This window comes from Morone saxatilis, unplaced genomic scaffold (assembly GCF_004916995.1).
Source record: "Morone saxatilis isolate NCDOM2014 unplaced genomic scaffold, NCSU_SB_2.0 Contig14, whole genome shotgun sequence".
In the NCBI taxonomy this organism is placed as follows: Eukaryota; Metazoa; Chordata; class Actinopteri; family Moronidae; genus Morone; species Morone saxatilis.
Genome location: NW_023339696.1, coordinates 4,368,654 through 4,381,568, shown reverse-complemented (window position 1 = coordinate 4,381,568; position 12,915 = coordinate 4,368,654). Strand labels below are relative to the sequence as shown.

At 44.3% G+C, this 12,915-nt stretch overlaps 1 protein-coding gene across 1 annotated transcript; it reads right to left on the bottom strand.

The window, feature by feature from the left end:
- Window positions 1-8,387: 8,387 nt before the first annotated feature.
- On the bottom strand, window positions 8,388-10,435 carry nol12 (nucleolar protein 12). The gene is made up of 6 exons (XM_035655770.1): window positions 10,256-10,435; window positions 9,765-9,870; window positions 9,631-9,679; window positions 9,388-9,533; window positions 9,183-9,280; window positions 8,388-8,968 (listed from the first exon to the last, which is right to left on the bottom strand). Exons 1-6 carry the CDS (start codon window positions 10,372-10,374, stop codon window positions 8,773-8,775), a joined length of 714 nt encoding a protein of 237 aa, XP_035511663.1. The 5' UTR covers window positions 10,375-10,435; the 3' UTR covers window positions 8,388-8,772.
- Window positions 10,436-12,915: the final 2,480 nt, after the last annotated feature.

Here is a 12,915-nt window from a genome sequence, read left to right as displayed (position 1 = left end):
TCTCTCTCTCTCTCGCTCTCTCAGCCACTTCCTGGGCGGATCCGCGAAGATCGTTGGAGAAAACAAGCCTGCCCTACCAAACCACACGATGCTGGCTCTGAGAGACAAACCCGCGGTCCGGGGAACTCCAGGGGCTGAGGGGGGGTATCCAGTAGGGCCCCCAGCAACATGGGGGGTAATATATGTGCGATTCATTGCACCTATAACTGGTTATCGTAAGAAGAAAACTGGCTCAAACTGAGGTCTCACTCCCCTCCCTCTCCTCGGGACCAAACCTCTCTAAACTCTTGGGTGTGTTGGAGGCGGGGTCCTTAACATGGAAAAGTTTGGTAATCTCCAAACATATAGAACAAATTCACTATTTTCCTGACTAGAAATATTGTGGCCTTGCAAACAAAGTGGCCCCCCCACCTCCCCCGTCCCTCCAAAATCCTCTCTTGGTAGCTATTGGTTTCAGTTCAGGAATTTCAACACATGCCCCAGCACACCACAATTGACAAAGCTCAGTCAGTCTTATGAAATGCCTGTAGGGTGTAGGTGAAGTCTACGGACGCACAGCAATCAGCCGTTAAATGAGCATTTAAAAACAGTTGGAGATACTGTAGATGTGACAGCAGGTAAGGGTGCCAAGTACATGCAAACTTTACATTGATAGACAGGATGTGTGTGAGCGCTGGCTGCCAGCATGTCGGGTCAATATGTAACAGAGAGATACTGTATATTGAAATAGGCTGAACCCGCAATAAACTTGAACCATGTGTGCTACCGGTTTATTATGTTCACTACAAATATTGGGTGATAATGGATAAAACAGCTGTATCTTTACCCTCCGTATTGGCACAGTGGGAGAGCGGTTGTTTCCACATACACACACATACAGTAAGAGTACAAACATTTACTGTAAACAGACTGGTTGAATAACATACCTGCATTTGTTCTGATCTGTTGTGGCTACCTTTCCAAGAACTGCCCTCATCCGCTGTGGGACTGCCAGACCTCTGGAAAGGAACAGCTTGTAGTTATGAAGATAATCAATGTTCGACTGAGCAAACAGAAACCTCTGGAGTTTTACATCCACAGACCTTTTTCCATATCTGGTGTACGGTATGGGGAAGATGTGGTTAGGCATTAACATATTATGCAGGTGAAAACCACAGAGCACTGGCTGGCTGGCTGCAGTTCCACTGCAGTGGATTATATTGTGCAAGGGGGAATGCAGCACACATACCACTGTAGGATTTTATTGATCAATTCCCAGCCTCTCTCTCTCTCTCTCTCTCTCTCTCTCTCTCTCCCTCTCTGCTCCCAGTCGTGTCTCTCTCTGCTTTCAAGTCATTACCAGTTTTTCCTGAATGTTACATTCTCCCAGTAATGTTTAGCTTGATTAAGGTTACTCTGATAAAACATGGAAGGCAAAATCAAAAAGCCAGCCTACCTGTAATGAGGTGGAGGAGTGAGCTCGAGATAGATACCCGCTGCCGCCATAGTGCCAGTCTCTCTCGGTGTCCCCTGCATCTTCCCACTCTCTGGAGGGATGCTTGGTCAGGGAGTGGCTGAAACAGCAGAGCATGTTGTCAGCGTGTCTGATTTTGATTTGAGGGCATCCAATCTGATGTTGTGGAAGAAGCAAACCAGTAATACCAAGAAACTACATGTAACTGGCCTATTTCACAATATGACGGTAAAGGTTATATATGTGAGATTTAGAACATTAATATAGCAGCAAGCAACGATTTGCTATGTAAAGTTATAGAAGAGTCATTGTGTCCTGAGCAGAGAACAACATCACTGTCCCTCTGCCTTTGTTGCTATCGCAGCCTCCCTGTGGTTTGTTTACGAAGCTGGTCTGCTCTGTGTGCAGCTGGGTAGAGCAAACTTTAATCGTCTGTGAATTAAGGATTGATTTAAACCAAATCAGAGTTAGGGATGGTTGGAAAGGTGGAAAGAATAACAAAGACAGTCGTAGTGAGTTTTATTCTGTTTCTGTCCAATTTGAATGAAGTTATGATGGGTTACAATGATATGTGTGGTCAAATTACTGTTTTTGTCTATGGACCCTGGGCGGGAGTGATAGCAATATTACGGCTCCTTTCCTTAATGTTTTCAGACACTGTCAAACACTTTTAGTGGACATACTTTGATTAATGTTAGCTCATGTCATGGCCACTGTAGCCCTTTTCACAAATATACTGTATTTGCATTTATTTCAACCAAACCAGTGTTGGTGATTGTTGGAAACACTGTGGAAAGACTAAAAAAACATCCTGTAACAGGTGAGTTTTGTATATATATGACCTTTAAATAACGTACATAATGTTTAAATATTTTGCCAACACCACTCCTTTCATTCGTTGTGGTGTAATGTGAGTCTGACCTGGCTGGTTTAAAAAGTTCCTGTCTCCGAGATGGCTGCTGGTTCTGAGGCCGCCCCATGTGGCCCGGCCCTTCTCTCTGATGGATCATTTTAACCTTCGGCACGTCGGCTATCATGGCGTACTCCTCCCTGTTCCGTCCTGTGGACCCCAGCGACGGTTGGGCCGACTCTGAGGACTCCATGGAGCTCTGGGAGGAGGTGTGTTTCTGCATTTGAATCTGAGGTGAAGGAGAAGGGCTCCGTACACGGTGGGAGGGCCTCTTGTCATTAGGGGATTGGCAGCGCTCCTCATGGCCACGTCTACCAACCCCAGATCTGATGCTGCCTGGGCTCCTGGGTGTTTCCAAGGTGACGAAAGCCGTTCTTCTGCCATTTGTGGTCTGTCTAGAGGGGGAGGCAGCACGTGATAACGAGGAGCTGCGGTGGGAATGAGTCGATTCCCGCCAGGAGAATGGTGAGCGATTGGAGTCAGTTTTTGAGTCATGGTTAGTGTTTTTTCTCTGAATGGAATAGCTGGAATCTCCATTAGTGGCATTTCTGAGGATTGAGTAGCCTGGAGGGTCACTGTTGCCTTTTCTAGCAGGAGAGGAGTTGCGGCTGTTGTGATTCTTGCTGGTAAAGGAGCTGCTAGTTTCTGTTTTCCGCAGTGAGTGCTGGTCAGGAACATCATAGCTTTTCCTTGAAGGCAACGTACTGTGGCTATTATGACTTCTGACTGAACTGCTTACTTCAGACTTGCGCAGCAGAGACTGAGATGGAGCTTCGTAGCTTCTCCTTGCAGGGGAGGAGTTACGACTTTCACGACTACGGCCATGTAATGAACCACTGGTATCTGTTTTCCTAAGCTGATAATGAGTTGGGGTTTCATGGCCTCTCCTTCCAGGAGAGGAACTACGGCTGTCACGACCTCGACTGCCACTGACAGTGTTTGATTCAGTCTTACGCAGTACGACTTGACTTGTGTCATAACCTCGTCTGGATGGAGACACGGTGGGGCTTTCGTGTTCTTGATCATTCAGTCCATTCCTAGCTGCCGGGTTACGTATCAGAGCCTGGCTTTCAATATCATAGCCTTCTCTTATGGGGGAGCCGCAGCGTCCATGGTGACTACGTCCGCTTAGAGACATTATTGATTCAGATTTACGAAGGATAGATTGGCTAGACGAGCTGTAATTTCTCCTTGGCGGTGAGGAACTGGGACTGTCCCGTAGGCTTGAAGTTCTCCTAGATGGAGACGAAGTACGACTGTCGTTTCCACGTCCAGTATATGAACTGCTGGGGATTTCAGTTTTGCGAAGAGACATTTGGCCTGAAGGGTTGTTGTCCCTCCTTGAGAGAGATGAGCCTCTGCTGTCACGACCCCGACCACTCAAAGACCCACTTACTTCTGTTTTTCTCAAGGCACTCCTAAAATCAGACACAGTGCTGGACTGGGATTTTCCTGAAACAGCAAAGGATTTAAAGTTTCTTGGCAGAGTTCCTGACTCAACACGTCGCCCCTGAGTGCTTTGTGAGGAGTTTCTGGACCCTGGCTCTGTCCCTCGAGACCACCCTCCTCCATCAACAGTAGGCCTGCTGAGGGAAGCAGTGGACTCACTGCGTCTGAATGGTAAGTTTCCACGTGAGGGAGAAGAAGAGCGAGATTGCAGAGCTAAACCTTGCCTTGAGGAATCAGAACATCCTGGCTGTTGATAGGAAGAGACCTGAGAAGAAGGGTTTCCCCGGCCATATGAACTGCTGAAACCTTTTCGCCGAGTGGAGGCTAGCGACTCCGCTATCTTAAAAGGAGTAGGACTCGGAGAGCGGGGGCCAACTTGCGCTTCAACCTCAACGGCAATTTCATAGGGGTCAGGAGGCAGGACTTCCACTGGCAGGTCTTCATTTAGAGCCTCCAGTATCTGCCGTTCAGAGGCCACACCAAGGTTAGGGTTTCTGAAGGGGACGGTGTCTTTGGGCTCAATGTTTCTACTGTTGAAGATGGGATGTCCTCTCTCAAAATGGCGGTAAGGAGCCGGCGGGCTGTTATCATGGAGTAGACGGGCACCCGCTGCCCTCCCCAGGGAGAAGTAGCCACTTTCACGCTTCTCTCTGTCTTCTTTTAACCCTGGAAGAAAAGGGAAGTCACAGTGGGACAAAAGTAGAAAGAAGGAGGGGGAAACAGAAATAAGACACATCAAACGCATCAAAGTTCAACTACTGAGCAACTACCAGAGGTTTCCTGACACAAATTGAGCTATATTGTATTACTGATAATTGCTCTGGGACACCTCAGCTGGTGACATCAAACAGTATTACCAAGTAAAGAACACCTTTGGCTGTAACTGGATATGGATTGGTCAAGTGCAGTAAGTCATAGGTTTACTGAAGGCTCGGTCTACCAGTGCACAGAACTCATACTTATGACAACATGTGTTTAAATAAGATAACAGGTGATACTGTTTCTCGTTTGCCTTACTATGCTTCTAGTAAATTGTGCATCTTTTTCAACTCCTTCCTATGCATCCTATCTTTCACGTACCCGATCGACTGCTGAAGCTGTCTCTGCTCCGAGCTTCGTCCATCCAGGCCCGAGGGTTGGGCCGATGGGGTGGAGGGTCAAGCCGGGTCATGCCGAGTTTGGTTGAACGCCGACGGATTGGCAGGTATTCGTCCTCTGCACTGACGGAGCCACTGAACTCTTGGTAGTCACTCTGGTCACGACAGCTACGTGGAAGGGGAGATGGGAGAAGAATGATGAGAGTAGAGATGGAAAGGTGAGAGATTGGGGGTGTGGACGGCAAGGGAAGAGGGGAGAAACGTAAGAGGAAAAAGATGGATCAAATCAGTTTATGTGAATTTCATAGAGTAACTATGCAAGTGCATCACACAACATGGATATTTTAGGTCAGAAAACATGATGAGCAGACTGAAAATATACACACTACAGTACCTCTTGACAGTGTTTTTAAAAGACTATGAAGTAATGTGGTGACAATCTAGCTCACTAAAACACAAAAAATACTAAAATAGTCTACAACTCCACTTCCTAGCTCCCCTAAATGACTTATTACCACTGTCCGGTATGCCTACCTGTCAGTGCTGTCGTCGTCGTCGCCGTCACAGATGTAAAGCTCACAGTCAGGGCTCAGGATGCACAAAGAGCTCTCCTGATAACCAAGTTGGCCTCCATTGACATCACAGTAGCTGCTCACCACAGACAGACCGTCAGAATCCTCCTGATAGGATGACAAGGTAAGTCACGAGCCAATCACATCGTCGCAGCAAACTCCATCGCTCTCCAAGTCACAGAAGAAGAGGCACTGGATCTCCACACAAAGGCAATGCTTACCAAAATGTCAGTATGAATGATGATAAATGATGAATGATAAATCACAGCTTTTTTAGGGTATAGGTACAAATATACAGCAACTTCACACCAGAGTGAGATCGCACATACACAACATCCATCTCCATGAGCAAAGGGTGAGCTGAATAGCGTCTGTCCCCTCCGTCCTCCCTGACACACACACACATGTTCAGTCTGCCGTTCGATTAGGGTTACACCTCTGTAACTCGACCTGGCTTGTGGCTTTTCCTCATTAATATTTCATTACTTTTTTTCTTGCCACTTCTCTTGAAATAGATTATCTCAAAAAGAATCTGAAACTGTCTGTAAATGTCAGAAAGTGGCACTGATACCTTCAACTTCCAGAAAACTAGGGTAAGATATTTCCAAGGAACTACACAGTAGTACACTGCAAACTATACTATGTACTGCAACAAATCACTGTCACAAAAGTGGTTATGTCACGGAAGCAGGATAAACAGAAAACAGTAGAGTTGTCAGAGTTTTAATACTGTACAGACTCATTCCCGTCCTTTCTGTACGTTACCCCTCTGTCTACTATTACAAGTGATTCCCAAGAGGGCAGTAAGTGATCCAGCTTCGTTAATTTATAATAGGAGCCACTGCTTCAACCGTGCTCCTCGTTGTTGCCTGTCATTCTCTGACCTTTTCTTAATTTACTCACAAGCAACAAAGACACATACATGAGCTCATGAACTGTTTACAAATTGACTGTGAAATTAAAAGATGCTTTGTGATCTCTTACTCACAGAAACAGACTTTTGGATCAAGTGATAAGTTCTTTTGTCTAAGAAAAGACCTCCTTAAATAGACTCTTTTCTATTCTAAATATCATGACATTTTGTGCATCATTTCTAAACTGCGAGACATTTAAAGTTGAGGCACTTATTAAAGTCGTTCCTCATTCTGTTTCCTTTGACCTCAGCTCTAGCCACAGTGTCTTGCCGACTTAACCTGTGACCTCTAATGCGCTCACCTTCCTGCCTAGCCTTCAGGTCCAGCTAATCCCATCACTCAGCACATGTTCTGCTCTTGTTCCCATCTCTACCCCTTTTACCAAGCTGCTCTGCTCATCTCTCTCCCCCTTCCTCTCTGGCCCTCTCTCCTTTCTTACCTTGCTGCTGGTGTCTCTTTCCTCTGCCTGGGATGGGATCGGTGTTAGCAGCCCTCCTTTGCCGAATCCAATCCCAGTGTCAGTCCCAGTTTTAGTCCCAATTCCAGTCTCTGCTGTGGATTTCTGCTGTGGTGCTGCCTCGGCGCTCGCCCCCGCGCCAGCATGCAGGTGCCTCTGGCGCAGGCAGTCGTGGCAGCGGGAGGGGTCAAAGATGTTGGGCTGGAACTTGGGGCAAATGGGCTCATCGCCGGAGAGGGGCATGGTGAGTCTAGAGGGGTAACCTGCACAATCATCGCATCCCACAGAGAAAACTGGGAAACAAGACAGTGACAAGGAGCAATATCACAATGAAATATAAAACAGTAATAACACAAACAACCCTTTGACCCTATTAACCATTAGAAATGTTAAATGTTGCACATGACACATGTTCAATTCATTATTTTCTTAAACTTGCAGAGCATCTTGCACAAGTGTGGGATGAAATGAGAAAAAGTAAGACTATTACAGTTTTCTTGAGAATGAAAAAGCCCAATGTGCTGTTGAGTCTGGCTGTGACACTGCATTACTGGACACAGGTGTACTCACAGAGCAGCGGCTCCGAATGAATACGTAAGAGGATCTTTTATTTCATGGATCATGCAAGATCTAAAGCGGAACTGTTAAGGTAGGTGATAACTAATCACACCAGAGGACAGTGAAACACAACCCAGTCAGAGCACTTTAAAGCTCCCCACCGAGTAGCATTACCACCAACCACAAGGCTCATGCACTGTCATCTAACAGCTTCTACAAGCACCACAGCCTCTAGTAATGAATGAACCCATACCAAAAAGTAGGGTAATTAAAATATTGGACAATATTTAGTACTGGCTTTGATATATAAATAAAAAAGAGAATTTATGGGCAATACCTGACAGGAGAGGCTCCGGTTGTCAGCTCCACTTTGAATATGTCATTATGAGTCCGAGGATAAACTGCCCACCAGACCCCCATCAAGCACATGCCTCCTCTTCCCCATGCTCTCTATCCTCCCAAGCTGCCAAGCTCTCACAACAATCCGATTGGCTGTTCTGACAATGAGTGAAACTGAAGCATCCATGACGGCCATGATGGCTCTCGATTAACACAGCGACAGACCCTGAAGCACACAGACCTAGAGCCAACATGGAACCAGTGGCCTGCCGGTTCCCCTATTGAGCGGTTGTATTAAATATCATGGGCTTTAGACAGCGAAATGAAACGCTCATGCTAGTGACAGCTGGCACACGCTGGCTCAGGTTAACGTAAATAAATAAACACTGGTGAGGTGGGGGTTTGACATACATTAAAACCATTGGTTGTGTGGTATATGGTTCTCAAACAAGGAATAAGGTTATGTAAGAGACAGAGGCTGGTTCTCCTTTAGATCACACACACAGGTAGTACTGAGCTAGGAGGAAACACAGAGCTAAGGGTTGATTTCCTGATGCTCTGGAGAGGATGTTGACAACAGCGTCAGGTTTCCTATTATACAATGGCAAGAAAAAAGATCCACACAAAGCACACTGACAGTGGATGCATCACGAGGTCACCAGCAAGATGAATCTTTTATTTAATGAAAATATAGGTAAATACAGCACAGGTTGTACATGTTTTTAAGAAATAACACTACAAAAAAAACAGTTCTGCTTTAAAAGTTGTACAAATCTGAACACAAGATTTCAAGAGGCAGGTGCTGTGGAAATATTGAGCGATGTCACGACAGACTCCCCAACACGGTTCCGACACTTAAGCATCCACGTCGGCTTGTGTTTATTTGACAAACTTCTCAGCATACACACGTCCTGCTGAAACACAGGAGCATAAATACTCCAAAGTCCAATTTGTTTGCCTGTGAGACTCAAGAAAACACAAGAAGTCAAGTATCTTCACAGTTATTTATTTCCGCACGGCCTCTCAGTCCTGACAATGCACCCTTTTCCCGGTCTTTCGGCGTCTCTGATACTTGCTGGTCCTCCCGGCTCTGTTTTTACCCTCTGTGCCACCAAGTCTCTTGTCTGTCGTGCGGCCTCGTCCTCCTCGGCCTTCCTGCTTCCCTTTCCTCTTCCGCTTGCTGGTGTAAGTGCTGAGTGACGAAGTCAGGGAGCGGATCCTGTAGCAGCAGAGGAGAGGGGAAAAAAAAGAAATGTGGCTGGAGTGAGAGGGGCTGGAAGATGAGTTGAAGGAACATCTGAAGACAGCAGTTATGTCGCCACTGTACTGTTGGCGTGTGTAGCACATTTACCACCACTTCATCAACCATGTAGCCTCTAAAAAGGTCGAAAATATTGACACGTTAATGTCTGATCCCAAAGTGGAGAGCTTACTTTTTGTTCATGATTGGATTTCCGGCTTTTCTTGGCATTGCAATCGTTTTCTCCTTCTCTCCCTCCCCCTTTTCTTCATCCTTGCCCTCCCCATTGACCTTGAAAGTGAAAGATTGTCAGCGTTAGTGAACTTTTACTGCCATCAGTATCATTCATCCTCAATAACTGGAGTTTTATCAAGATGACGACAAGATGAACAGTTTACCGGATTGGCTGCAGGTTCAAGCAGATGAGCCCCTGTGAGGTCAAGATCACTGATGGTTGTCACGGTGACGGTGTGGTTGGGGTGATCGAACTGCACAGACTTCGTTGTGCTGGTTATCATTTCTTCCAGGTCATCTTCAGCAGCCTCTGAGGGACGGGATCAAATGAGGACAAAAAACTATGAGCACAGATTCTGAAGTGTAAAAACATCAGCTCAATGAGCAGCAGCAGACGTTTCACTCACCGAGAGCTTCGTTCCTCTCCTTCAGCATCTTCAAGTATTCCTTGTGCCTCTGAAAGCACACAACCAGACACATGAGCATGTGCTCGCAGTTTAACTTGGGTCAACCCAAAACAGATCTTTTCCTTTACACTTACTTCTTCTCTGACTCTGATCTGTTCGTCCTTGATTTTCTTCCGAATTTCTGCCACTGCTGCTTTCCTCCTTTCCACCTTCCGCTTATGGAAACCAGTTAAATAGTCCCTCACAGGGCAGAGGAGGAGGACACTTCAGTCTCTGCAGGTTGGCTCGGTACTTTTGTTTATTGACAACTCTTATTTACAATTCAAATTAACATCTCGGCCAGTTACTCAAATAAAAACACATCCATAAACAGCCTAACAGTGCCAATATGTTCACATGAGAATGTGAATAACTTCCTTTGAGTTCAGCATTAATAAGTTTTGGGAAATTAATTATTTAAGTGTAACACCTAGAGTGGTATTTTACAATACACAGCATACACATAACGCACATTGTGGATACCGTTACAACACTGTAAACATTATAAATATAAATATATATTTAGGAGAAAGCTAATGCTAGCAAGCTACTGAAACAGTCTGTTGAAGCTAACTGTTTAACTTACTGTCTGTCTTTGTCGTCGAACATTACGATGCATTTGTTTTCTCTCTTCTTCGATCCCGGCTTGAATTTAGCATTTTTGGACACATTGTTGTGCTTTTTTTTGTTTTTCATGTTTTTCATGTTGTGCACGTGAGTTTACAACACACTACTTCCGGCTTCTTCTCTGAGGTGCACGTCACTTAACTTTGTCCGACTAGAAACACGTTGATAAAAGCCTGAAAGGTTCCGCACACCCGAAACATTTAGGACAACATGTATGGTTTTGTTGTTTCCGACAGATGTTCGGACTGTATAGTGAGTATAAAATAAATAAATAAACCCCCTGTTTTAAGAGGTGCTAATGCTTTTATTACTGTATTATCCAGATATCGTGTTGAACCGCATTATATGTTGATAGCATGTCTTATTGAAATGTTAAGGAATGAAATATATGCCCTTAAATGAGTGTGTGTATTTTTAATCACCATGATTCACCCTTTATTTATTGATTTGATATTTTATAATTAGGTACTTGTTGCTCTGTCCTGACTCCTCTGACACCTTTGTGCCTCCAGTGGCAGGGACTCCTTATGTATCCAGGCGTTTCACCTCTCTGTGAATTACTGGGAGTGTTTCAGTGTTCATCACTGGGCCACACAGTGAATGTGTGAAAGAGGAAACCAATAAACTTCACACAGCCATCTTCATCAGATTTACGCTGACATTCACACTCAGCCAACACCCACGACATCAAACTCAAACTGTGGTGTTCTCAGCGCTTGTTATTGCTACGTATTGCACATCCACAACCAGCATGAGACTAAATGGTGCCACTGAAAGATCACACACACCAACCACTGTCATGTGTTGTTGTTTTATTATAAAAACAAACATCAAAATGGACAAAGAAATTCAGACAATAAAACACATCAAGGGGAAAGACAAAAAAACAATTGTAACATAATTCTAATGATAGCAGGAACTCCAGCCTGCTGACGGCTGGTTGAGCATTGCTTTCTTCTCTGCACTCTTTCACCAGTCAGGAAAATATTCTAAACTGGTCAAAGTATTTTCAGGACTCTTAAGGTTGCTAACTTACACCTTGGGTTGACCTGGAACAACTTGTGTATTTGCTTGTACTTTAAAAACAGCAGAGGAGTTACAGCGTGTATCAAATAAAGAGTGATTCTAAAATATCAGGATAATTGTTTAAATGCAGGCTTTACTTCTTCAATAAAATATACATCTTCCAATTAGGGATCTATCAGCGACAGTTTCTGACCCTAGGCCGCTTTTATCCATAAAAAAACAATAACAATGACATAACTGCTCCCTTCCCCCCCGAAAAAAGCATTTATATTAATATTACATTACATAACCATTAAATAAGATCATCAGAGCACAGAAACAGGAATGACAGAAGTGCCGTATCATTGATGAATCAACAATTACAAATAAAAAGCGAATTGGACAAAGATTTCACAAAGATACAACTCCTCCATCATTCCAAATATGATGAAACATAATAAAATAATTATTTTTTTTACATAACATCAAGGCCATTTTGCTTGAGAGCTCTACATCATATGTGACACATCCCCTCCAAGACCACTCCTCACTTTTATCAGGACTGAACCTTGGTCAGATCCAGACTCTGGCAGAAAACCTTTCCTAGTCAACTCTGACATGTTACGGTGCTTTCTTTGATGCGTGTCTCCTCTTGAGCAGTGGGTAAGGACTTCCTGTTTAATGTACTTCTGTTTATCTGCCTATGTACAGCCTATGTACAATCACATTGTGAGTCTGTATGCAATTACTTAATATGTAAAATGTATATGCATCTGTCTGTGTGTTTAGGAAGGCATTTTCAAACTTAATGGCCCATGATTGGTTGCTTCCCTCTGTTATTTAGACATTCCCCAAATCCAATCATTTTTCCCTGTTTCTTGTGAGCAGGTCAGCAGTAGTTGTCTATCATTCTTGCAGTTTCTGCAACAGCAAGTCAAATTGCCAGCTAAAGTGCTGTACTGCTGCATCCTAAAGTCTAAATACAGCTGCTCAGCAAGGTTTCATTAGAATGATGAAGCATCACTTTAAATAGTAATTTAATTCAGGATAACTGACTTGGTGCTATTTTGCTCCACAGTACAATGCTGCCATTGTACTGTGTATGAGGTAGATAAGAAGAGACACTACTCAGCACTGTATGGTTAAAAGCAAGCTAGTCTGTCTGTCTGCATCCTACAGCACAGCCATGTTTAACAGACCGTGGCTGTCTACTCTTGAATACTCCGAAGCCCTTAATTGAAGCTTGCAATTTCAATGAGACATTACACAGTTATTGTAGCACTCTGCTGCCATGTGCCAATAATGATTGTACAGCTCGGTATACTACAGCTAATCAATGCACTGCTGCATTGCATTCATTTAAACAGTTATTAGATAATGGTCCCTTTTCCCTTTGGGGCCTATTAAACCTGATTTTCTTGTTGTTGTGTAGCATTGTTTAAAATGAGGCTGTTAGCCAGCAGGGTACCATTAATGTCCAGAAGGTGGCATGATTGTGCTGCAACAATGAAACTAAGCATCAATAGAGCAAATTTGCAGCAGCTGCGGTGTGGATATAGGGCTGAGAGTTAGATGTAGCTGTGACAGTAAAAATCAGCTGTGTGTGTGTGTGTG

Bases quoted from the DNA above. Each gene is read 5' to 3' on its own strand.
- nol12 (XM_035655770.1), bottom strand. From the start codon at position 10,374: ATGAAAAACATGAAAAACAAAAAAAAGCACAACAATGTGTCCAAAAAT. The intron at 9,534-9,630 runs GTGAGTGAAACG...CCCGTCCCTCAG, and splicing joins GGAGAGGAACGAAGCTCTCG to AGGCTGCTGAAGATGACCTG. The intron at 9,281-9,387 runs GTAAACTGTTCA...TTCACTTTCAAG, and splicing joins TTGAACCTGCAGCCAATCCG to GTCAATGGGGAGGGCAAGGA.